At 36.6% G+C, this 27,641-nt stretch overlaps 1 protein-coding gene across 1 annotated transcript in view; it reads left to right on the top strand.

Moving 5' to 3' along the window:
* The window catches only part of Agbl4 (ATP/GTP binding protein like 4), a 1,036,629-nt gene that overhangs the window by 384,141 nt on the left and 624,847 nt on the right, over nucleotides 1-27,641 (top strand). Inside the window, exon 5 of the mRNA XM_035438666.1 lies at nucleotides 5,848-5,942. Within this exon, the coding sequence (XP_035294557.1) occupies nucleotides 5,848-5,942 (95 nt within the window). The remainder of the gene's footprint in view (nucleotides 1-5,847; nucleotides 5,943-27,641) is intronic.

Genomic DNA, 27,641 nt, shown 5'->3' with positions numbered 1-27,641 from the left:
AGTCTGAGCTACACTTGTTTTATTCTCTAGAAGGTCTCGCCTGGTTTTGCTTCACAGTGAATTGAATAAATTTATACCTTTTTAATTTTCTTTCATTTCACAAACCATTAACATAATTTTAGAAGTCAAGTACTACTACTACAAATGCCTCCCCCAAATATTCCTCTGCTCTTGCCCTCACTTTTGGTTTTAGCTCTTTAAAGCAAGGATCTAAAAATTGCTTCTATAAAGAATAAGAGAGTAAATGATTTAGACTTTGAGAGCTATTAAATTTCTGAAAACTGTTCAGCTCTGCTGCCAATGTTGTGAAAGCTGCATAGCCAACCCTCATGAATGAGCACGACTTTATTCACAAAAAGAAGGCAATCAGGATTTGGCCCCTGTGATACCAGAAATCACTTTGATTTATTTGACTGTTTTCTGTTATCATTTGTATATGTCTAAATAAAAATCTCCATTCTACATTTTACTATCTATTCCTCTTCATTTTAGATAGGACTTACTGACCATTTGCTATATATTATTTCATTCCTTAATATTTCTGCTGCTAGATAATTCTCCCTCAAACTCTCAGTATATTTTTCTTTTGCAACTAACCTCCTGCCATATAATATCTGATTGTATTTCTGTTACATTATCTTTCCGTGAACCCAGTACAAATCAACTGTTTCTTCAAGTTCTTATTTTTAATCACCGTGGTCTGTGCTTCTATTGTGTATCTTTTACTGCTGTATGTTCTACATGGCTTGAGTTCAGTGAGCCTGGCTGGGGCCACAATGAAGTGAGTAAAGGGAATACACACACACACACACACACACACACACACACACACACACACACACACACACACACACTGGGATAATGTAGGCTTCTCTAACCCATAGTCGTGCAACCTGGAACCTCAGCATGTTTGCTAGATACAGCACTGGGTAGGGGGTGGGAGGTTATCCAGCATCCTAGGCTTGATAGGTGATATAAACATCAGGGAGGAGGGAGCTGTAGCTGCTATTCTTTGCAAACCCTGATCAATGTTTCACAAGCATTCATGCCCAGACTCCCAAGGAAGGCTTTGCCATCCCTCTTGTGCCTGGCCCACATTGTCAATTTATCATGGGCCAATTGGTCTCAGAGTCTTCATTAGGTCCATACTCATGTCAAAATGGCATGTTTACTCGAGACTTCACTTACTTAGGGCTTTCTTTGCCTCCTACATTTTGCTCTTAACAAAGTGGCATTTCATTGGGGTAGTGTCTGGCTTATATTTGGAAATATTTACCTTTGGGAGTTAGTGATGCCAGACAAGAATCCTCTAACTTCCTGATAGAGCTTAAGTCTTACAACCATGCCTGGCAGCTCAGCTGTATCTGCCATCTCTGAATCCAGAATCTCCCTCTACTTCAGCCTCTTCAGCATGTGGCCCTCTAAATCTGGCCACATCCACATGGAGTAAAGGTAATCCTTGGGACTTGATGTGAGATGGTTAATTAGTTTAATTTCTCTTAATAATACTTTTGGCAACACCCTGCATAGAATTCCTGTTTTCAGAGGTACCACATGCATCCAGGGTTTTCTCTTCGTTTCTTTGTATGTTGACTACATAGCACCTTACTTTTTGTATTGGTATCCTTTATTTACTTGAAAAGTTTCACATTCCCTTTTTATGTGTTTATTGATAAGTATTTGTAAATTATATTTGATTAATTGTATCAGTTATGAGATTTGAATCATCTATAGGTTTCTGAATATTTGCATGTATGCTCAACAAGTTACTATTTTGAGTGCTGTGGGTTTGTTGGTTTTTACTTTGGTATGGTCAATTTTGTCACACACACAGAGAGAGAGAGAGAGAGAGAGAGAGAGAGAGAGAGAGAGAGAGAGAGAGAGAGAGAGAGAGACAGACAGACACAGACACAGACACAGACACAGACACAGACACAGACACAGACACAGACACAGACACAGACACAGACACAGACACAGACACAGACAGAGAATATCATGGGCAGGTAGAAGACCCTGGGTGACAACTGGAATTTCTAGGTTCTTGTTTCCCAGAATAAGGTCTTACTTTGGCCAGGAACCTGTGACTATTGGTAGCATTAGAGACAGTTTATTAAGAAAAAGAACACTTTGGATCTGGAGAGGAAGTTCAGCAGTTAGGAATGCATACTGCTTTTCCAGAGAACTCCAGTTGAATTCCGAGAACCCATGATGTGAGTATGCTCACAACTCCAAATCTTTGGGATCTGACACCCTCTTCTGTCCTCTGCAGGTACCTGCATTCATCGGTGTACACACACACACACACACACACACACACACACACACACACACACACACACACACACACACTTTTTAAATAAAAATAAACCCCCAAAACAGGAATAAGGAGGAGAAAGAGAACACTTAACAAGCAAGGATGTGGGCCAGAGAGCTGAACAACTAGATTAGAAGTTAAATATTTGTGTTAAGTTTTCCTAAAAGAGGATTTTGCCCTTATTTAGAAGTGATAGTCAATTAGTGGTTTTCTGGTCTCATGCATCTTCTCTGGTTTGTGTTTAAACTGTTGTCTTTATTTTTTATTATATGTTTTTCAAGAAGCCTACTTTGGCTGGTCTTATAATCTCCAAATCTGAATAGTTGTGTCTTTCACAACCCTGAGCTTATACTCAGCTGTTTTTCTCTTTCATTTTGCCCTTGCCACTTTATTGTTTCTCTTTGTAGACAATTTTTAATAATATGCATTTAGAGTTTTATTTCTTTTCTCTTTATGTCTTGTTAATATCTTATATATTATTTCATGTGCTTAATTCTGGATTTCTTCAGCTCTTTCTTATAGCTTATTGATTATTCTTGCAGTAACATCCATTATGCATTTTAACCTGTGAGAGGAATATTTAAATTCAACTGCATTTAAGGATAGTGAGTAAGGTTTTATTGTTGGTGGTGGTACTCTCTTGTGTTTAAAACATTCATTTAGGTAATTAGTCACTTTAAATAGCTTGTTGTATACCAGAGTTTCATAATCTAAATCCCTATGCAGTCTCATTCAGGTATTTATTTTTTGGCTGATTGTTCCTCTTAGTTGTGTTGTTATCAGTCCATGTGCCCTTCATCCTGTCCCTTTGAGCCTAAGGTGAGGCACAGCAAGAAGGCCAAGAGAAACCATATTAGAAGAGACTGGCCACTTTTTGCCTTATAGGATATACAGATTATGAAAGGGCCAGGGATAAGATACATCTTTCTGTGGAAATCCCCCAGTGTCCCACTCACTCCAGCTAAGCTCCACTTCCACCTCCCTACCACTTTTAAAGTGTTATCATATTGGAATGCATTAAGGGCTTATCCACTGACTAGGTCATCGTCTTTTCAATACAGCCACTCCACCAAAGCCCACCAGCTAGCAAAGAATCCCCCAATGTACCAGTCTGCGGGGTACAGTTGATAGTCAGAATATAACAATGAGAAACAACAAACGGCTTCTGTCTTATAAAGTTAATTACTCTCAAAGCAAATGAGAAATGGCTCAAATTTCAGTCTCTGGGGTTGGAGTCTAAGGGTCTACAGTTCTCAAAACTTTTATAAGGTAGAATAATGTGAATGAAATGATTAACTGGAAATTAAGTGCATAGTGAGTACTAAGGATCATTAGTTAAGTTTTCTTTTTAATATAAGATTTTTTATCTTGACTATTTAATTCTTATCACCAATTGCTGCCTTTTAGGATGGGCAGGAAGTAGTTTCTTGCAAGTGGATGGAGAGAGAATTAGGTGTATGGGCCTTTACAAACACAGCAACCTAAAGCTTAAGTCCTAATTCCACCAGTTACTAGTTTAGAGGTTTTTTTCATGGGATGAAGGCAATATACCTGGCTATTACAAGGTATAATTTAATTTTCCTCCTATGTAAAAGTGAGTTAAAATATACAACTTTTGTTTAAGGATGTAATACCTAAGTAAAATAAAATATTTAAAAACACTTGAGATGTTTTCTAATAGTGAAATGTTAATAATTAATAAAAATCCCACTTACTTTCCACCCTTTTATTTCACTTTGTCTGTTTGTATCATTTCTTTATTAGCTTTTTCCCTTTATTGACAATCTAGTTCCTGCATATACAATACAGATTCTAAGTTCACTGGAAATGGATTTGACACTTGAAATCTCAAAAGAAAAGAGAGGATTATGCCTTGTGAGGTTCAAAGGCCATTTGTCCCCTTGATATTGATTTTCTTAAATCAGATAGTAGCCAAGACCTTGGGAAAAGTAATTGAACTGACAACCAGCAAGTCTAAGTTATTAATAATAGAGCAGCCTTGGACATTCTTGATGACTTCATGTAATAACAGAAGAGAGGTCTGAAATGCCTGGAGTTGGGGTTAGTGGCTGCGTCTCTGAGAAGAAAAGAAAACACAAGTTATTCCTGAGAACTTATTTCATGGAATAAAATATTTGTGATAGTTCCAAATACAAGGGAAGATGAAGTTGTCATGATCTTGTTTTTTTAATAAAATAAAACTTTAAAGCTTAAAACTTTCCATCATAATTCTTTTTTCCCATTATTAAAAACTGATATACTAAGGGTTATATTATCTTAGACTCTCAGTAAGAAACTACTCAAGGATAAGATCATGGCTGTCTTATCATTTTTATCCACTTGTTTCAAATATCAATACTGTCATCTACTAATTGTATGACTTTTTGAAAGTGAAATCACCTCTCAGATGTTTAGTTTCCATATCTGGAAAATGGAGAAATATATGTTTTAATTATAGTTATGGATGAATATTAAGTTCTTTTATGTAAAATCTATATAACACATCTCATGTAAATAATTATTGAATAATGTAACCCATGATTTTTTTATATTTTATCTCTTTTGCTGTAAGTGTAGTGAAAGGCTTGGCAAAAGTGATATCTCAGAACCTTTTTCTTTCTGCCATCTACTCTAATTGCATGAGCACTAGTCTTAGACATCAGTGGCATTGGGTGTCTTTCAATCCTGTTCATCTTTCTTTCATAATTCTTGTCTTCCCTTATGAAAAATGTGTTTATTAAAATAAAGGTATGATTTTTTTTATCAGCACTACCACTCTGGAAAATCCTTAGGTGTCTAGAACACTCCACTCCTCTATTGTAATGGGTAAAATGTCAAGAGGAGACAATTTAGTGGAGTACCTTCTGGTTCTACAGTACATGCTGAGCCCCACACCCTAGGCCTATAACAGAGGACAGCACAGAGGATTTACAGAAGAGGGCACACATCTCTAAATCTAATCAAAGAGCTTCCAATAGCTGGAGAATATTTTTGTCATCATTTTGTATTGAGAATCTTAAGTCTCATTGAACATCAAAGGTCTACTTAACCTAAAAACATTATTATTTTCAGGCAAATTCTGGGTTGTTCTAGAGAAAGATGGAAAATTAGTAGCTAAATTTTATAGAGAATCCTGTATTACCTAATGAGAGTCTAAACATAACATAAACTCCTTTAGTTCCCATCAGAACCCCCACTATGTAGGTACAATTACTACTATTTATCAACATGGGAATAATTATCAACTCATAGCACAAGGTCACAAAACTATAAAGTGTTAGCATTAGAAATAAATATCAGGCTTTCCAAAACTAATTAAGATGAAGTCAATTGTGGTAATGAATTCCAAAAGAACAAGATTGGTAAGCTTACCTGGCACAAACAAGTCCACAATAAGTGATCACTTTTGCATTGTGAAGTGCTAGTCTGTGTGGCTTCTTATAACCTTGCTTATCATTTTCTGTCTTAATTATCAAAAAGTGGCATTTTGTGTAACAGGGACTTCTGACAAGTTTCTGTTTCTTTTACAGAGGGTTATTTTCAATATTGTTAACTTCAGTAAAACCAAGAGTCTTTATAGAGATGGGATGGCACCTATGGTGAAATCTACCAGCAGACCGAAATGGTAAGTGACTCATTTGATGTAATCCATTTCTGACCAGAAAATTTGACTTGTTGCTAAGGTTTACCCTTTGCAGAGTTGGGGCACAACTTTCCTATAGCTGAGAAATACGAATTTGAGTTTCTATATGGCTACTATCTGAGCTCTATGTACTATTCTTTCAGCATGTTAGAGACTTGTTCTCATATTTACTAGAATCAACAAATGGATTTGCTTATGAGAGAAGTTACACTATGATGTTTGGTAAAATTATTGTCTCATTTTATTTTATTATATATCTTTGTAAATATATTTAAAATTGAACAACTATCCACTCCTCTTCCTTTGATCTATTCTAAATATAGATGATGTGCAGTAAACTAGGAAGACACTGGAAACTAGTTTAGCCCAGCATGTAATCTGTAGCCAACATGAATCCCAGAATAGCTGTGAATGCAGTCCAATACATTTGCAGATGACAATGTCATATCACAAAAATGGTTGGACAACCTGGATATATTTCTGTGCTCCTTCCTTCCAACCAACCTTCCTTCCTTCCTTCCTTCCTTCCTTTCTTCCTTCCTTCCTTTCATGTGTATGCTTTGGTGGTATTTTCTACAGACATTGTAGTTTTATAGATGTTAGAGTTTTATTTGTCCCATCACTATACTAAGGAGGAGAGAAGTGAGAGTGAGATGGATTATAATGATGATATTAATAGTAATACTAATAACTACACCATTTGTTGAGACCTCATTCTTTTGCAAACATTTTAATTCTGTAGTTAATATTTTCACTTTTGTAATAAATATTTTTTTAAATTTAACAAATTGCAGATGAAAAAGTTGAGGCTAGGGAAAATTGAGTATTTTCTCAAAGCCATGAAAGCTTAGGGAGGACCTAGTTATTTATATATTGCCTTATAAGGCCTTGAAGCTGCTTCATCCTATCCTCCATCTATTCCTTTATTTATTAAACCAACATTTGTTGAGACTAACAAAATGAGAGTTTTTAAAGACAGAAACCATGTATTAGTCATCTGTCGCACAGTAGGTGTTAAGCAAATGCTCTGGGCACTGAACTGAATACCTTATGAGAATTTATATGTAAAGCACCTGGCACTTGCTTCACACTCAATAAGTGTCATCTATTATTAATAATATGTAAAATGCTATACAAATGCAAGGAATTGTTAATATTATTCTAGCTTTGATCCTTGTTCAAATTTTAATGACTAGAGAGATGATAGTCTCCAAATGTCTGTATTTATAGAAAACTAGCATTTCATAAATATTGAATTGTGCTTTTTAACTACAAATGATGCTTGGCAATTTTCTATAAATGCTAGCTTGAGAAGTTCAGGTTTATAAAAATGCAGGCATTTGATAACAGTTATAAAAATTGTTATTAAATGGTAAAAATATCTCTGGTCATGATTTTTGCTTACTGCATGAAATCAATTAAACAGCTGCACTTTTGATGTCTTTCTGTCAATGTGGTCTGGACAAAGTGCATGAATTGAGTCTCTTAATCCAGGCCAATAACACAATAATATAGGCAGGCATGTGTGTTGATGGGAGCCTTAGACAGAACATCATGCATTTTCCCCAAGTTGTATGTTAAGATCTTATGTGGCAACAATAATTGCTTTCTATATTTCCAAGTGTTAGCTTTGGTTGCTCTAATTTTCTCTCCCCTCTCCTCTCTCTTTCTCTTCCCTCCCCTCTTTCTCCCTCCTGTTCCTTTCTCTATTTCACATTCCTTACAACTACTCATATTTCAAGTCTTACACCTAAAATTGTTTCATTTTACTACATGCCCTATATATTGTCTCTCTCTCTCTCTCTCTCTCTCTCTCTCTCTCTCTCTCTCTCTCTCTTTCTCTCTCTTTCTGCAAATAGATTTTGAATTTTTGGAAAAACTCTTACCTTAGGATAGACGTTAAATTCTTTACGTTACCTGGACTTTTATCTATGGAGATATTGAAAAATAGTATTTCTTTGCTTTTCAAGGTAAAATATTCTTGATGTGCCTCATACAGACCTATAAGTGATACCAAGACTTTGGGGTTTAGCTAGAATCTGGAAATCTGTTTGTTATAGAAAGTAATTGAAGAAAAGTCACATCTGAGAAGCCATTATGCAAATATATGATCACTCAGTGCTTTCCCGTTTTAAGGAGATGAAGTAAAAATTTAATGGCAAATGGTGAGGCTATAGGAAATTCTTTGACTGTTTTAGTGCAGTAGAATTAATTCTGTTCTTACACTAGCCCTCTTAATGATTATGGTTAATGTCTTCTAGGATTACTACTAGGATTTTTCAGTAACAATTCATCAATAATTCTTGAAAGTGCCAAAAGTAGGCCTGGCAGTGGTGGCACATGCCTTTAATCCCAGCACTCGAGAGGCAAAGGCAGGCAGATCTCTATGAGTTCAAAACCAGCCTGGTCTACAGAGATAATTCCAGGACAGCCTCCAAAGCCACAGAGAAACCCTGTCTTGAAAAACAAAACAAAACAAACAAAAAAAGAAAGTGCCAAACGTAAGCTTAGTATGTGTGAACACTGCTGGAAACTGGCATTTCTAGATGTCTGAGATCTGTATATTTGTATCTGCAGAAATTGAGAGTAGAAATATTTACACAAGTAGTTAGTGGTGTTGCCATCCAGAAGCTCATGAACCTAAGTGCAATTTTTCAACCATATGCAAAACATTCTGATGGTGGGAGAAGGGAGCACAAGGAGCACAAAGAAGCATGTTGTCGTATGGTCTTTGGTTGGTCTGAAATACCTTCTCTGATTTCCCTTTCGAATATAGTAGACTAAGAAGATTGGAATGAACTTTAAAAGTAATTTCTACTTAACATTTTATTTTTGGTGTAATCTGTGCTAGATTTTGTAATGATAAATATGAGCCTGATCTGATTTTATTTTTTGGTTTTGTGAATTGCTTATAGGTATACTCTTAGGAAACATTAGGAAGTACATAAAGAATGCTGTGGATTAAGTAGGGGAAACAAATTCGTATTGTAGGGAGAGCCCTATAGGCAAAGGCGAAGGTGGTATTTCAGCTGGATTATCTATGGATGGAACATGAAAAAAATAATTGGGCTCCAAGAAGAAGATGTAATGTGGGGATCTATAGACGTGGCTCTATTCAGTCTTGACTTAAGGTCAGAGAGCTCAAGCCTATTATTGTTCCTTCAAGGTTGAGCCACAAGATGTTTGGCCTAAGATGTGGATACTGTATGTCTTTCCTAGACAACAGAATATTTGACATAAGGTATGGATAATGAATGTCTTATCTGAAAAACAGGATATTTGGTATTGGGTGTGGTTATTTGATGTTTTGGGAATTAAGGAGGTAATTACATTAGTTTGTTCCTTGTATCATGGTAAGGAAGTCTTTTGCCTTATTTGGGGATATAAGAACTTGGGGCAATAAACTTGGGGCTAATCACAGTATTTATTGGATGCCATCCTGATTCTATCTTCTGTTTCTTGTATATTTCTTTCCTCAATCCACACTGCTCCTTTCAAACACAGTTGGGACAAGTTGGCTGGACCAAACAAAGTAACAATTTACCATGCCTGCTACCTTTAAAATGTATTTGTAAATAGTAATAAAATAATGATAATAATACAACTTGCTAATGCTGTTATAAAAACAAATGTGAAATAGATGGATAAATACATTTAAAAGTCTAAAATGTCTTGGTAGTAAAACAAAATTTTAAACTCCCTATTTATTTCCCCTTGGTTTACCTAATACTTAGTTTTATGAGCATTATTCTTCCTCTCTTCTGTCTGCCTATTAATAACTGCTTACTGAATAGTTATAATGTACCAGTAGCTATGTGAGGAACTGAAGCATGTTGGTTAATGGGTATAATATAATATATAGTCTGTTGAACTAAAAACTAAAACTATAATTCTAAGAAAATATTTTAACTAGTATAATGGGAGATTAAGTATGCTGTAGAAACTATGCAGCAGCCTAAGTATCATTTAAGATTTAAATTTAGGGACAACAATATGTTTTAAGAGGTAAAAGAGTTTCCTACAAAAGCCCAGTGATCTGAGTTTAATCCCAGAAACCCACATTAAATGGAAGGAGAAAATCAATTCCTTAAAATTGTCATTTGGCCTCCAAACACACATGTGGTGATATATTGTTTGTACAAATAAAATATGTCTAAAGATCAGAGAGATGAAAGAGCAAACCCACAGCCACCTTACTTACTCAACTTTTCAGCCATAAAAAAAGAGTGAGTTCCTGTTTGCTCCTGTCTATATTCCTTTCTCTCCCTGTCCATCTCATCTCTTGACTCCACCTCTCTAATGCTGGGATTAAAGGCATATACCACTATTGCCTGGCCTCTATGGTTAGCTAGTGGCAAGCTCTACCCTCTGATTTTCAGAGGCTAGTGGCTGTGGTTTTGCTCTTCATCTCTCTGATCTTCAGACAGGCTTTACATGTATAGCACCACACATACACCATGGCGTGTTTGTGCTCCCATGCAATCTCACTCTCTCTCTCTCTTCTCTCTCTCTCTCTCTCTCTCTCTCTCTCTCTCTCTCTCTCTCCTTCCTGTGTGTGTGTGTCTGTCTCTTTTACACACACACACAGACTCACACACACACAAACACACACTCATATGTAAATAAAGATTTTTAAAGTGTTAATCTACTACAAGAATAAAGATACTTCCTCAGGAAGTGTCATTTATTCTGAGAGCTAAAATATAAGTAGTAGGTAGAGACATTTATATGAAATAATAGAATCTATTTAAAGCCTAAAATGAGAAATAACATTGTCTTTCAAATCGCAAAACAATATTGAAACATGAAAGAATAGGAGACAATATTTGGAGAGTTGTGTCAGAATTAAGTCGAGACAGGTGTCATAAGGGAATCTAGGGATTTTGTACTTGATTCTACTAGTAGTGGATAGAAACTTAGGAACTCAGCAGACACAAATCACATTGCTATTGCCAATTTAGAAGACTCAGTCTGTCTGAATAGAGAATATATTGGTGATTAATAGGATGAAGGTATGCTGGTAACAGTGCACTGGTAGATGTCGGAAAGGACTTCAGATTCCTTGGAGCTTTAGTTACAGCATTTGTGGGATGACTAGCTTGTTATATAGGTACTGGGATTGGAACCCTAGTCATCATGATAGCATAGCAAGTATTCTTAACAATTGAGACATTTATCCAGCCCCACAATTTATAATATCACACCCTGATTCCTAGGTATTTAGAATTTTCATATTTTAAAGAAGATATAACATCATATAGATTTCAGCTTTGTTGCATCAATTTTTATAATTATCTCTTAAGCTAAAATCTACAAAGTTAGTGAATATAAGCTCCTGCTACATACTCTCAAAAATGTGTCCTTCATTTAAAATGGTAGCCATCTGCTTGTATTATATAAGAGCTGTAATATAGAAATCATTAAGAATTGACATTGAACAGTGCAATGGTCACTGATACCTTTAATCTCAGCAATTGCAAGGCAGAGACAGGCAGATCTCTTTGAGTTTGAGGCTAGTCTGACATATAGACCAAGTTCCAGTATAGCCAAGGCTACAAAGAAACTGTGTCTCAAGAGAGAGAGAGAGAGAGAGAGAGAGAGAGAGAGAGAGAGAGAGAGAGAGAGAGAGAGAATTGACACTCAAGGGCTGAAGGTAAGACTCTATGGTCGAATAGTACATCCTGCTGAGCTTTTCCATCCCTGGGACTGAAAACAAAAGACAAGTGTGTGCATTATAAAATGATCCCTGTGGTTGTCTTCTTGCTTTCATTTAAATTGCATCTCAAGAATATTAATTTACAACAATAAAACCAAGTTTCAAAATTAAGTATTATTGCCTAAAAAGACAAAGGAGCATTGCAGACTTCTGATTCTTAGAAAAGATATGGGAGGTTCACTTCTTATTTCTAGTACTGCTAAAAGAGTTTGTCACTGTTTATGAAGCAAAGATTTAGAAAGGTAAAGAGGAGAGTAGTATCAGCTAGGATTCTGAGAACCTCAGAAATGATTCAACACATATCACCTGGGCTTCCCTTTTGCCTGTTGTGCACAGCAATGGCTGCTGAGATAGCTGGTGGCATGGAAATGCCAACAAGAACAGTACTGTTTTTGAATGCACTCAAAAGTCAGTTCTTATGTAAAAAGATCTCAGAAATCAGTCCAGTAGGACATGTGATCTTGAGACAAGGCTGACCTAATCCATCCAGACAACAAACGAAAATGTATCCACTCAACAAAGGACAAGTAGAAAGCCTACACTTCTATTGCCTACATATACCAGATGATGGCAAAGGAAATCAGGAAGCCATGATTTTAATTTATTCTTCTTAACAGCAATCCCTTCCTTCTTCTCCTTTGGGTATGCTTACATAGGGTTGCATGCAATATGCATGCATAATGTGTTCCTTGTGTGTAGGTGAGGGTGTGTGGAGGCCAGGAGACAAGCACACACATCATTCTTCAAGCACCATCTGACATTTTTTTAGACCAGGTCATTCTCATTGGTCATTGATTTCATTGGCTCTAATTCATGAATAGTGTTTTCAACTGTCAGTGTGGCTGTTAGCAATCATTGCTTTTGTGGAGGGAGAATACAAATCTTAGCAGTAACTTTAAGATCAAACACTGCATTTCTCACAATGACAGATGATACAGAATGTCAGTGAAAGGGTTAAAGATAGTACAGGATTCAAAGTGGCTGAGTAATGTTCTATTATATACATGTAACATTCAGTTGATAAGTAGGAATGATGTTGATAGAAACACACACACGCACACACACACACACACACACACACACACACACACACACACACACATATATATATATATATATATATATATATATATATATATGCAAGTTTTTATATGGACATATCTAGTTATTTATCTTGGGAATACAATTGTGCTGTTTCCCTTTGAGGAATCATCCTATTATGTTTCCAAGTGGCTGCAAAATTTATATTCCCACCAATATCAAATCTCTTTTTGATTCTTATTTATTTTTGCTGTGTGTGTGTGTGTGTGTGTGTGTGTGTGTGTGTGTGTGTGTGTGTGTGTGTGTACCAGAGAAAGAGTAGGAGGAGTCAAGGAACATGTGAGGGGGATGAATTTTATGCATGCATATCTGTAGATAGATGTAATTTTGAGTAACTGAGTTCACATCATTTTTTATATATAGTTGTACACATTTCTTTTTCATATCTTAATCCAAGTTCTGCAGTCTCCATTCTCTCAGAGAGTCTTGCTGGTCTATCTGAGACAGATCTTGCTGGCTGGTAAGCCTATATTCAACCACAAAATCTGGCGGCTGTCAAGTAGGGTCTGTTGAGCAGATTTGGGGTCTCCTCTCTTGAGAAATGATGGTGTCATTAGAGAAAATGGTCCATTAGGCATAGTTTTATAGCAGATTGGGAAGGAGATGAAATTCCCTAGCCATTTCCTTTGTTTGTCTGATGTTCTTTTTCAGAACCAATATCTGAGACCATGTTCTACCCACTAATTTTTGAATAACTGAAAAACCTGTATGATTTCCATGAGCCTCTGGTTCCTTGGTTATAAAACAAAGCTAATAACAGGCATCTTAAAGTTTCACAGAAAGAATTAAAGCTGTGTGACTCACCAAAAGCTTAAAACTGTAAGAATTACTGTCTTGATCTGGGGACAGAACTCTAGCCTGGAAAGCATGAGCTCAGTGATAAAGTGCTAACAGAGCCTTGCAGAAGCCCTGCACCAATCCCCAGCACTGAAAAACAGATTTCAGTTAATTTCTCTTATTTTTCACAAAATTCTGCATTAGTTCTAAAGCTTCATGCCTGTCCATGAAGGTTTGCTCTTATTGTCATTCCAGCCTCTTCCCAGGATCTTTAATTTGAGAAACAAACTTAATAAAGATGCATGGGTCATAAAAAGTATTATTTGCTCTTTGGCATGTGATCAAGTATATCAGAAACAATAAAGTGATTTCACTTGAACTGGAATAGGCTTTGCTTTAATATTATAGAACAAGAAGAGGAAAAGAAAGCTCAAAAAAAAAAAAAAACCTCAGCTCATCAAATAGCACATTGTAAAACTCCAGTAATTTAAAGAAGTAACTGAAATGGAAATGATTATCTCCCACTCACTCCACTGAGAAGAAAAGAAACAATTAAAATGAATGTGTTAGTGAGAATATTATTTTATTTCAATATTTCCATGATATTTACTCCAATTTTATAATGAATAGAATTACTTAGTGCAACTGAAACTGTAAGGTAGAATTTTAAAAGAGTCAATTGTGGAAGATAAAGGCAAGTGTCTCTTGTTCAGATTGTGTGGTAGATTTTCCCAATGAAAACAATGAAGATGCGGCATGGAATGTGGGGTGTGTATGTGATGCTGAGTGAATCAACAGTAATGAGGGCCCCAGAGGATCTAGATCTTGACAAATTCTTCTTTCCAAACTGGAAAGAGTAAAAAGATTCTTTCTGCACCTCTTCTTAAGATGGTGTGTGGGTGTGTGTAGAAGGTGGTAGGAGCTGAGGTAGGAAGGAAGACAGGAGCATCTTTAAGGTTCTTCCTAAACAGCATAACATTTCAGAGCTTGAAAACACCTTAAAGATCACTAGTCCAAACTTTCAATGAACAAATGTTAAGCATTAGAGGAGAAAAGTCACTTGTTAAGAGACATGGAACAAGATGGACAGAACCATGTCTGAAATGTACATCTCCACCTAACCAAAGCCATTCATCCTAAACACACTCTCCAGGAGAGTGGCTTCAGTGCTTCCTGAAGGAGATCTAAAGACAGACAGCCCTGGGTGTGAATGAATGCTAGTGCTGTTTCTGAAAACAATGAACCTCTGGACAATGTTCTCAGTGTCTCTATCCCTCAATATCTTGGTGTATGAAAGATGATTATGTGTAGTTGTTGGTGCACTAAGAAGATGAAGTGATAAAAGGTGAATTAGTCTCTCTGCTCACCAATGAATATCCCCTTCTCCCATTAACCTGCTTTTAGTTTAGACTCTACCTTTACCATGACCAGACCATATATGTTCCCAACCTCTAGCCTCTCCCCAGCTCCACTCTTCCCAAGCCTAGTGCTGTGTGAGCTAGCCCCTGTGTCATTGATGGTTAATCACTCTGTCCTGTTCAGCACATTGGTACTCCACTACAACTGAGGCAACCTTCTCAAATTGAGAGCCAAACCCTGCCAAGGCCATTTCTGAATTTTATCAAGAGATCCAGGTACTTGTTCTTATCAGATTTTTATAGGTGGCTAATTCTTACCGGCCATGTCTTCCACCCCACTTTTCATGGCTATTTGGTGAAACTTAACATTTGCTGAGAAATGTGTTGGGAGCCTGAGGAGTTCTTACTCTGCTTGACACCATTTGTTTCTTAAAAAAAAAAAAAAAAAAAAAAGGTTATCCGAATGGGTCTATCCATTTAAAAAGACTAGTGACTACCCTAATTGTCATAATAGAACCTGCATCCAGCAGTAACTGATGGAAGAAGATTCAGTGACCCACAGCCAAGCACTGCACTGAGCTCCTTGAGTCCAGTTGAGAGAAAGGAGGGATCATACCAACAAGGAGGTCAAGGCCATGATGGGGAAAACCACTGAGACAGCTGACTATTGCTAGGGGCAACTTATGAACTATGGACTGAGATCTGGGGAGCTTCATGGGACCCAATTAGTCCCTTTGAATGTGGTTGACAGTAATTTCACTTGATCTGTTGGGGGCGGGTCCCTGGCACTGGCACCAAGACTATCCAAGGTGCATGAACTGGCTTTTTAGAGCCCATTCCCTATGGTGGGATACCTTGGTCAGCCTTGATACAGGGCAAAGGGCTTGGTCCTGCCTCAGCCTGGTATGCCAGACTTTGTTGATTCCCCAAGGAAGTCCTTACCCCCTCTGAGGAGTGGAAGGGGAGCCAGGAAGAGAGGAGGCCGGACGTGGGAGAAAGTGAGGGAGTGGGGACAGGAGTTGGTATGTAAAATGAAAAATAATTTTTTAAATAAAAAACAAATAAACAAAAAGTTTCTAAAAAGATCCATATTTCAAGTAATTTTACTAGGCTAGGATGGCAATGCTTGAAACCGGTTATATCCTCTCCTTCAGTTGTTTTCTTGTGTTCCCTTGTTCTTTCTCTCTATGTTCTTTCTCTCTCAGGAAGTATGAGCAATTTGCCCCTACTTCAATTCTATATGCCAAAAACGTTGGAGAACTGGAAACACAGTAGGTACCCTTGGAATGTTATAAAACTAATCTAGGACATCCTTGTCTGTATCTTTCATGACCATAATGGTCTTCTAATGGGAAACCCTGCTTTTACCTTTGCATCCTTATAGTCTGTTCTCTGTATAGTTGATGGCATGAGCCTTTAAACACAAGTCAGGTCATTACATACCCCTGCGCCCTTCACCACTTCCCACTTTCCTCCTTGCTCATATTTCCAGCAGTACTGGCCTCTGCTGTTCCTCAAATGTATCAGATATACTTCTATGTTAGGGTTTTTATTATGGCTACTGCCTTTCCCAGGAGAGCTCAGATCAGGTACCCATATAGCCAACACTGTCATCTTCTGTGACCATGCTCATATTTCTCCTTAATAGAATATTCCCTAGTCATCCTATTGAAAACATTAAATCATCCCTTCTCTAGAGCTCTTGTTCTTCCATTGTGTACTCTCTCATTTTTGTTCACTGTCCTTTTATATTATAATCAACATATTTTTTACATTTAAAATTTATTATTGTGTATTTTCTGCTATAAAATAAGCTCCACGAGTATAAGATCTTTGTTTACTAACATATTCTAAGATCCTAGAACAGTCCTGCTAGATAATAAGTATTCATTAAATACTGCATGACTTCTATACACATTTACTGACTACCTATTTTGTGTTAGATATTTTATACAGGTAAAGATTACTGATATTATTCAATATGAGTCTATTATTTTTTAGTCATTTTCAGCCCTTTAAGTTTTAATATAGGATGTGTAAAAAGAAGGTGCTTTGGTTATGAAGGAAAGAGATAACACTTAGAACATGAGTGTTTAAGTGTTCAAGAGTAGGGTGTGGGGGAGGCATAAGGAATAGTCAATCCACAACATAGATTGCAGAAGAGATGAGAAGGGTATTTCAATAGGTTATGTATCGAAACTGTTGAGACCATTATACTAAAGGTAATCTTGGCTGAAGGCTGGAGAGAGATCACTGCAGGCATGAATGTTCAAGTCCTCCAGTGGAATCTGGTTTTAGTATGAGATTAGAACTTAATTTCATTCTGGTAACATGTCTAACATTCATAAATATTTCATCATTCTATAATTTAGTTCATTTTGTTTACGATACAATCTGTCTTGAACTCATGTTATTTCTGCTTCAACTTTCCAGTGGTAGGCACTGCCATGTTCGGTTTTCTACTTTAGTTCTTGACTGTCTCCCAGAAACACATATTTTAAAGGTTTGGTCTTCAGTGTGGCTCTGTTTTCAGACAGAACCTATGAGAGATGGGACCTTGTAGATGTTCCTTAGGTCATTGGTAACATGCCTAGGAAGGAAGTTGAGATGTTTTTTGCTGCCTGGTTAGAAGGTAAGTGATTTTCTTCTACATGTGATCTTACCATGATATGTTACCTATTTGGATAAATCAGGTTTTACTTTGAAAAAGGAAAACACATGACCACAATTTACAGGTGAGCCAAAGAAGGTACAATCTGGCAGAAGAATGAAGCATGGAATTTTCAAATAGCTGGAAAGTTAGTTAAGACACTTGTGGTAACTTACATGGACAAGGATGAGGGTTTTAACCATAAGTGTGGCAGAAGGGATAGCAAGGAAGAAATGGACTTATCCAAATTATGTATATATAGATTTTTTCTGCCTATTTCATATCAGGGGAGACCCAGACTTATTAATGGTTATCTACACATTGTTTTTGGTTGTCTACCACATACCTAACACTGTTATATGTGCAGAAGATAAAATTGTGAGAAAAATTGTTGTCTTTGCCAGTATAAAGTGGATAAAATATCAGACTGAGAAAATACTTTTTATATAACTCTCCACAAATTGTAAATTTACAATGTCTTAAATACTGCTGCTAAGCCATAACATCCAAATGCCAAGATCTGAGACTAAGGAGATGTTACTAGAGTGTGGGGTTTGGAGGCATGTGATTAGATGATGATGGAGCCCTAATGAATGGAATTAATGCTTTTATTAAAGAGGTTCTAAGGGGGTTGCCTTGCACCTGTTACCACCTGAAGCTTTATAGAGCAGGTGGCATCTATGAGCCAGGAGATGACCCTTCACCTGACTCTGAATCTGTTAGCACATAGAACTTGGCCTGCCAAACCTCAAAAACTTGAAGGAATAAATTTATTTTGTTAGATTCCTGTAAAGGGTATTTTATTATAGTCTGTTGAATAGGCCCAGAAGCTATAAAGGATGTGGCCATATTTCAAAAGCAGAAATTTCAATTTTAGGAAAGACTTGGTGATAGAAAGAGGGAAATGAAAAGTTTAAGAAGACTGTTGTGAGATCCATATCTACAGCTAAACTTTAGGTGGAGCTCAGAGAATCCTGTGGAAGAGGTGGAGGAAGGATTGTAGGAGCCAGTGGGGTAAGGGCACCACAAGAAAACCCACAGAACCAACCTACCTGAGCATGTGGAGGCTCACAAAGACTGAACCAACAACCAGAGAACCTATGTAGGACTGACCTAGGTCCTCTGCATGTATCTTATAATGGTGTCTCTTGGTCTTCTTATAGACTCCTACCAGTGAGAGTAGGGGCTGTTTCAGACTCTTTTGCCTGTTCTTGGGACCTAGGCCTTCCAGATTGCCTCATCCAGCCTTATTAGAAGAGAAGTTGCCTAGTCTCACTGCAACTTGACATACCATGACTGACTGGAATCCATGGATGGCTGATATCTATGGTGTCTGAAGAAAAAGAGGAGGAGTGGATGGGGGCAGGGTAGAAGAACTGGGAGGAGAGGAAATAGGGGAAACTTTGGTGGACTGTACAAACAAAAAAAATAAACAAAAAAGACTGTGGTGATTGTCATTCTGTCTGTGTGCCCACATGCATGCATATATGTGTATTCAGGTGTACATGCACATATGGAGGCCAGAAGTCCCCCTGATTATTGTTCCCCAGAATATCATCTTTTTTGAGACTTCATTTCTCACTAGGATCTGGAGCTGTATACAATTAGGCTGTATGACTGGCCAGTGATCCTCAAGGATCCTCCTGCCTCTTCATCTCTACCTAGTATTAAAATCATAAAACACCTCACTGAGTTTCTCACATTGGTTTCTGTAGTTGAAGTCAGGTTCTCATACTTCAGTAGCAAGTACTTTACTTACAGAGCAAACTTCCAAGCCCCAAATGTTGTAGGTGATTTTTGGAGCTCTAGTAGATGACTGATCTATTTATAGAGACAAGATAAAAGAATAAGTAACGCTATAGGAGAAGCAGCTTTAAAATGAGGCAAGGGTGTGGTGTGCCTATTCTTTACAAGAGTCTGTTGAATGTCCAAATAAGAGTCCAGTTGGCACTTGGATGTATAAACCCAGATATCAGGAGGAAATATTAGAGAAGGAAATAGAGATTTACTGTTATTAACACATGGATAATGGTTCAGGCCACCTCCAAAGATGTAGAATAAAATGAGATGATACGTCTCCTGCCTTCCATAGCAGCTCCAACAGGCATAATTATAGATCATATTATTAAGGATTTAACATAGTTTGTAACAGATAAAAGCAGTTTTATATAATTTGCCAATATCGACATCTTCATGCACTTTAATCCTTTCATTATAGACATTCATTCAAGTTAAGTATATGGGCACTTGGGCTTGTCAGGCTTTTAGTATTTTGCATCTGATCTCACTATATATTAGACTAGAATTGTGATTACATTGAAGATGTTTGGCCTCAGTAGACTGCTTGTACTTATTCTTTATTTGCCTGAGTAATTCTGAAAAAATAAAGAGTAAGGACTCTATTAACTCTTAGACCCTGGAAGTCACTTCTAGCTCTCCTAATTTCCAGGCTTTCAGCACAATGAAGACAAATATGTGAGGTTTGGTTTTCTTGTTTCTGAACGACATTCAAGTCATCTTGGGAATTCAAAAGAGAAAGTACCATTAACAACACCCATAACAAGATTTTCAGTGTAGAGCAGAGCATTTTGGTAGTGCTCAGTGAATCTTGTTTTTGGAATGCTGAGAAAATTTACACTGAGACTTTCATGGATGTCGCCTAGAGACACTGGCTCTGGATTGGTTGGCAGCAAGCTGAATGAATCTCTGTACCTTAAGTACTCTCCATACAGGGGCTGACATATAATTGTTTTGTGTTAAACAAATTGCATAACAGAAAAATTAAATCTTGGTGATGCTAATTGGCAACTTGACAGAATCTAGAATTACCTGGGAAATGAGCCTATAGGAATGTCTTTGAAGGAGTATCTTGACTATAGTAACTGATGTGGGAAGATCCATCTTAATTTTGGGTACTTCCATTTTCTGGGCTTGGAATCTTGGGCTCAATGAAATGATGAAAGACAACTGAACACTAGTATGCATTAATTTATCTCTTTCAACTTCTTGATTTTGGATGCAAGGTGGCTAGAAGCTTTGGGCTCATGCAATTTGACTATTCTGCAATTATAGACTGTATCCTTTTGTTGTGAGCCAGAACAAATCCTTTCTACCTTAAGTTCTTCTGGTCACATTTCATCACAATAGAAAAAGAAACTAAGATGGTAGTACTGAGTTCTGGAGCCCTGTGGTGTTTTTGTGATCCTGCCTGATGTTGGACTTGCCAAGCTTTTTCATTCTAGTTCTTTCCATTGCTTTCCAGTTGCTTTGATGGCTGAAGTTTCTTAAATGCATACATTACCACTTGGAAAAATTAGTCCTCCAAATGATGAAGAAAAAGATCTATTCATAATAGGAAAATGTCAGTACAGAACTATGGTAGCTTTATTAGTGTTTTCTGAATATGTACTATGAGAAAAACATGTCTAATCCTCTAATGGCACAGCATATATTATTGCCATCTTACAGAAATGGTTCCTAGAGGCTAAATGAAGCCGATGACCACACATAACATAGTGGCCAAGTTTCTGTGAGAGATAAAGACCATAAAATACTAGACAGAGGAAGGGCCCAAGAATTGAGAAAAAAAGTGTGATCTTGGTTTTTTTTCAAGATTTCTTTTATTTTTTGTAAGTTAGTTTCAGGAAAAATTAATTCTCCTGTTAAAGCCCAGAATTTTAGTATGCCAAATAACTATGGGCAAAATCATGAAAGCAGACTAATTATTGCCTCACACCCCTGCAATCCTTTTTGGGTTAGCTCCTCCAAGTCCTCTGGCTCTACACAGACCTCATAGACTCCTTTCTCCTCATTACCACACTTCCTGTCTTCAGCTATCATCATCATCACTAGGACATCACTATCAGAATCAATGGGAAGAGATCAAGGGAAAAAAAAAAGAATGGGAAGGACTCATCAATAACTGTTTTTAAGCTGTCTAAAGTTATTTACAGTTATATTTAAGGAGTATTAATGACCCAATTTGAGACATTCAATCAATAGCTGCTTTAATACAAGAGTCAGGGCCAGTCCTGACTGGTTTCCTGGGTAGACATTCTGAGTGATCACAAGGGGTGATCACTACAATTAGAAAGTCAGTGCTTACATTACTGCTCTGCCCTTACCTTCTTGAAAGGCTTAATAATTTTTAAACAGGAGCTCTGTTTTTATTTTTCACTGGGTACCACAAGTTAGTCCTACAAAAAGTCATTTCAAAGGCAAAACTAAAGTACCAAAGAAACAAAACAGCTGAAAGGGAGCAAAATTTAAACTTTTACAGTTGACAGAAAGTATTCATATGCACATACCTTTGTGTGAAGCCTTCAACCACCCAGTGTAGCCAGGTGACAAAACCATTATTGCTGTTTGCAGCTTTATTTCCTCAATACTTCCAAGACCCCCTTTGTCTCCCTTTGTGTTCTGTCTTCTTTTGTGTTTTTCATTATTCCATTATTTTTATATTTACAGCTACCCAGCTCTCTATCCTCAAAGTTTGTAGTTTTAATATATAGTAGAGTTTGGAGGAAGGGGGAATGATTTAATCATATTATAATCTCAAAAAGATGAACTTTTAAAAAGATAAACTGTTCTAATTTAAAATTTAATTTTTCTTCAGTGTAGGTTTTCAGGGCTCAGGTCTTGATTTGGTTAAGCTAAAAAAGAAAACCTTAATATTTAATGTATTGCAAACCAGTTAGACTTAACATCCATATTTTCTCATAAGCCCTCACCTATGGAAAGTTCTTCGCACAGATATAAGAATGCCCATACATAGATAAGAGTTTTCCCATGCTTTACAATGTCTGTGGATCTCACTTGTTGGATATTATAGGTTTTCTATAGGAAAAGACACAATGTCTATACTGTAGCTCCTTGCTAAAATGGTATCCTGGCCTCTTATCATATACTAATTGTGAGATGAATTACTTTATAAAATAATTCTTTGGAATGACTATTTGGAGAATGTACAGTCCAAATTTACTCCTCCATAAATTGTAAGATTATTAAGTCAATAGTTATAAGAAATTGGCATGTGCTTCAATGGGATTTTTATTATTTAAAATAATTTTAAATTTCAACATATTTTGAGCATATTCTTCCCCTACCTCAAGTCCTTCTAGATCCTCCTATTCCTTTCCCATCCAACTTTAAGTTCTAGCAAAAAAAAAAAAAAGAAAAAAAAATGAACAAAAACAAAAACCACAATACAAGAAAACAAAATTAAAAAACAACCAAAAGAAAAAACAAAACAAACCCACCAAACTGTAATCAAAAAAGTTCGCAATAAAAAAAACAAAAACTGTAGAGTCCATTATATATTGGTCAACTACTCCTGAACAAGAAACTTCCACTGGAGTGTGGTAGAGATATAAATTACAGTTGAGTTGTTAACCTTTACCCCAGTGGCTAGGTTTGTTTCATGCATTCATTCATTCATTCATTCATTCATTCATTCATTCATTTATTCATTAATTCATTCTAAAACATATAAGACAACAATGTATAAAAGATAAAACAAAAACAATCACAATAAAATTGAACAGGACAAATAATAGAAAGAAAAGAGCACAAGAATGAATGACCCATTTGTTTGCACACTCAGGAATTGCATAAAAACACAATTATTTTAAATTTTCTGATCTAAGACATGTCTTAACATTTTATCTAGAAATACCATAGAAACCAACTTTACCAAAAATGTTTATAAATTTGCTCTTAGATATTTACTGGTGACATCTGTCAACTGTCTTATACAACACTGCCAGAACTCATATTTGGAAATAAGTTTTGTCTCTTTACTCATTTAGGAAACTCTATATGAGAATTCTTTTTGTTTTTGCCATGACTGTCAGAGAATTCAAGGCCAAGTTAATTACCTAATGATACTTTCTATGTGAGTCATTAGACCTTATTAATTGTACTTTGTTTTCCCTGACTGTGGCATTGATTCATTTTTCTAATCTTGATTTTTTTTTGTGGGGGATATACAAGGATGACTCGTGGGGGGGCGGCGGGGGTGTACACACGACTGTGGCAGCCAAAGGTTGACAGTGAAGGTCTCCCTGTACTGATTTCTACTCTAGTTTTTGAGACAGCTTCTTTCACTAAAACTGGGCCTCAAAGATTATCTGTGCTGGCTTGCCAGCAATCCAATATTGTCTTGCCTCAATTTCCCAGAGCTGAGATAGTAGGTAGATATTACCTCCCTGGCAAGCTTTTTGCATGGCTTTTGGGGATTCAAACTTGGGTTCTCATGAATGCATGGCTGCTACTTAGCCCACTGGGCTATCTTCTTTGGTACATCAATTATAGGAGAATTTAATAAGTTTTGGATTACTTTATCAAATTTTAAGTTAGAGCAAGGTACCCCAAAATAAACACACTGTTCAAGAGAGAAAAAAATTAAATGACTACTTCCTTGCTCACCGAGTTATCTTAGGGTCATTTATAAGGCAATGTGTGAGAAGGAGTGTGTAGTTATTGATTTACCCTTCTCTTTCTCTAAATTCTGCCCTTTGATTTTTCCTTTTGAAAAGATACATTTTTCACTTCCCCATCTGCCTTGGGAGTGAGGAGGGCACTTAAATGAACCAGTTACTGGGGACTCCACTTGTAGTTCCATGGGAGCTCATACTTTTCAGAAGTCAGATGCACTCATTGGGGACTTGTAGTCTCCTGAATCATTGAACACTGTCCTCTCTAAAGGATGTTGAGGAAGGGCTGCATCATCTCAGAGAGTTAAAAGTGATCTTACAGCCAAATTGCAAGTTTTTGATTGATTATTTTATTGTTTTAGGAAAATCACTTATTAATCGAACATGGTTGTCCTTCGTGGTTTATAGCAAAATGAAGTCATTATAGGCCTGGGGTTTAAGTATTGGGGGAGGATGATCTTTAAGTGCCTTACCAGACCATTCCACGGTATTATTTAGCATTAAGTTTGCTAAATATCTTGTTCCATACTGTGAGCTACAGCAGTCGAGAGAAGGTTCTTTTGTTGGTTTTTGTTTTGTTTGTGTCTGTTTTTCCCCTGCCCCTTATATTAGCTCAGATAATGCAGACAGAAGAACATTAGTAAATCTAAGTATGTAGTTGAAAGAGCTGTAGTATGTGTGTTTGTCATGAGGTCAGATCTCTTTAATATGCTTCCCATTCAGTTTGTCTTCACAATAGAACAAATATAACATGCAGCATTTTAAGAAGAAATAAGACATTTGAGAGGTTAAATTATTTAAATTCACACTGGGCTTTATAACTACAAATGGCTGTTGCCTCCTTAAGGAGAGCTGGGAAATCATTTTGATCCCTAAAGAACCAGATTTGCTGAAGATGGTTTGGTCCTATCCAAAGAGGAATCAGCAGGTGTTGTAGTGGTTCAGGGTGGGAAAGGAAGGAGAGGAGTAATACTTATTAAATATATGCTATGTATTAGAATTATGCTAAGCCTTGTACTGAGTGTTTTACAGTTTTATTTTCTCTATAATCTATGGATAGTTGCTATTCTACTTCCAAGGAAAAAATGCTAATTCCTAAAGTTTAATTCCATTACCCAGTGCAAGGTAGTTGGAATATTCTGTAGCCAGGTTTCAAAGAGTCTTTATGATGAAAAACTCTACACTTATTCCTACTCTGTAATGATGGAAAGAAACTGAACATACATTGGAACACTGAAACACAGAACATTTTACAGAGGAAGTATGAATTTCAAATGCAAGAGTGAGAAGAGAAGTATAATTCAGTTCTCAAGAGATTCATCATTTTGGTTTCCAAGTTCTGGTTCATTTCAGCCCTAAGAACAATGAGTTCTGAACATTAAGACCAAAGCCTGTGGCTATTTGAGAATGTGTCTGTGGTTTTGTAATCAAGGTGACCTTCCCACAGTTTATTTTAAAATAGAGCCAATGAACTTTAATAGGTATCTGTAGGCCGGATATTTATTATCCAGCTTGCTTCATGCTGATCTAGTTAAAGCTTTTTTTGCCCTTCTGAAGAAAAAAAACTAAAATGTTATGAAGCTATGCTTAGATGATAAGATTTTAAGACAAATTCCTATTTTTTTGACCCAAACAGAAATAAGGGGTTCATAGAATTTCAAAGAAAACAGGTAGACAAGTAACTGGAAGGCAATCCTGAAGACATGCTCAGACCATGTTAAATAACAACCAAGCTTTCCCATTGATTGCATGACCCCTCCCCACAAAAGTAGTAAAAAAGGACAGTTAAACACATTTGTCAGAAATTAACAGTTCTTTAGAGCAGTCAGTTCTACCCCTTCTCTTGAAGACAGCAAATGTTCCATTTATTTGGGAGCTCTGCATGTTATAATTTTGAGATCTTCTTTTATGGATATAGTAAATCCATAAATTAATGATGAGTGAACTTTTTGTCACTGTAAGATTCATGTAGACCATGGAGTTTCTTTCTTTCTTTTTCAAGACAGGGTTTCTCTTTGTAGCTTTGGAGCCTATCCTGGCACTCGCTCTGGAGACCAGACTGGCCTCGAACTCCCAGAGATCCGCCTGCCTCTGCCTCCCGAGTGTTTGGATTAAAGGCGTGTGCCAACGCCCAGATGACCATGGAGTTTCTTAACCAGTTTTCACCATACATCTCCTCTATTTTTAAGCATTAATATAACACAAATCAGTCATAGCAACCCTCCACACACATTCTCATAATATCTTCTTTCTTCAAAATTTATGTCTATTAAAAAAAAAACAGCCTATTACTGCTGCCCAAATGCACATCTGTGAATGGTCATCTACTGTGTCTTGGGTCATATACTTATAGCCTGCCCTTCCCAAACAAAAGTGACTCTCACTCTCTCAGCAGCCATCAACTGTTTTCTGGATGATAGCTATTCTGACTAGAGTGAAATGAAATCTCAATGTAGTCTTGATTTACATTTTCCCTCATAAGTAAGAATATTATCATTTTTTCATGTAATTTATCATTTTCACTCCTTTTGAATTTTTACTACTGAGATCTTTCATAGTTTAGTTATTACGTTTATTTCTAGATACTTTATTTAACTTTTAGTGGCTCTGTGAGTTAGGTTGCTTTCCTGATTACTTACTTCTTCTTAAGTTTGCTCTTGATGTGTGGAGTTTGTATCCTGTGGTTTTGCTAAAAAGTGTCCATCTGTTATAAATGTCTTTTGGTAGAGTCTTTTAAAAAATATTTATTAAGGCTTGCTTTACCTTCTAAAACATGATCTGTTTTAGATAAAGTTGCATGGCCTACTAAAAATGGTCCTATAATTTGTAGCTATGGTTGGAATATTCTGTAGATATCTCTAAGTCTATTTCATCTATAGTGCTATTTACCTCCAATGTTGCTTTGCTAAACTTTTATCTGAAAGCCAAATCTATAGTGAAAGTAGAATATTGAAGTCACTCCTCATGATTCTATTGGAGTATACTATAACACACAAAAAATAAGAGACTCAGACAGATATTAGCGTTCAAGCTGAAGATCAGGGAAGCAAAGCAGCCAAGCTACCAGAGCTCTTAGCTCTAAAAGGGGTGGGGCATTCCTATTCTCAATGTGGATGGAAAATGAATGCTCTGTACTGAGATCTTGCTTTCTGTCTTATATCCCTCTCATGAGTTCTGGGATTAAAGTTGTGAGCTATAATTCTCTTTTAGACTAATTCACTCTTGTGAACTTCTGGATGGCCTTGGATTCACAGAGATTTGTCTACCTATTATCCTGAGTCCTAGGATTAAAGGTGTGTATCACCACCTCCTAGCTTCTGGCTGCTGGGATTAAAGGTTTCTATGGCTTGTGGCTGACTTTGCTTTCTGAATCCTGAATCAAGCTTTAATAAATCACAAATAATATATCACCACAGTTTACCTCATCCAGTTAAAGTAGCATTTCTTTTATAAAATTCAGTGTGCCAGTGTTTTGTGGATATATATATATATATATATATATATATATATATATTTGTATAGCATCCTATGTTTTGTATCAAAAGGAAGTGTTTTTTGTTTCCTCTTACTAATTTTGATTTGAAGACTGCTTCTTTGGATATGAGTGTATAATTTTTAAAAATATATTACATCTTTTTATTTTCT

Source organism: Cricetulus griseus, chromosome 2 (assembly GCF_003668045.3).
Source record: "Cricetulus griseus strain 17A/GY chromosome 2, alternate assembly CriGri-PICRH-1.0, whole genome shotgun sequence".
Classification (NCBI taxonomy): Eukaryota; Metazoa; Chordata; class Mammalia; order Rodentia; family Cricetidae; genus Cricetulus; species Cricetulus griseus.
The sequence above is the reverse complement of the archived record's forward strand: the minus strand, read 5'-3'. Positions and strand labels throughout refer to the sequence as shown.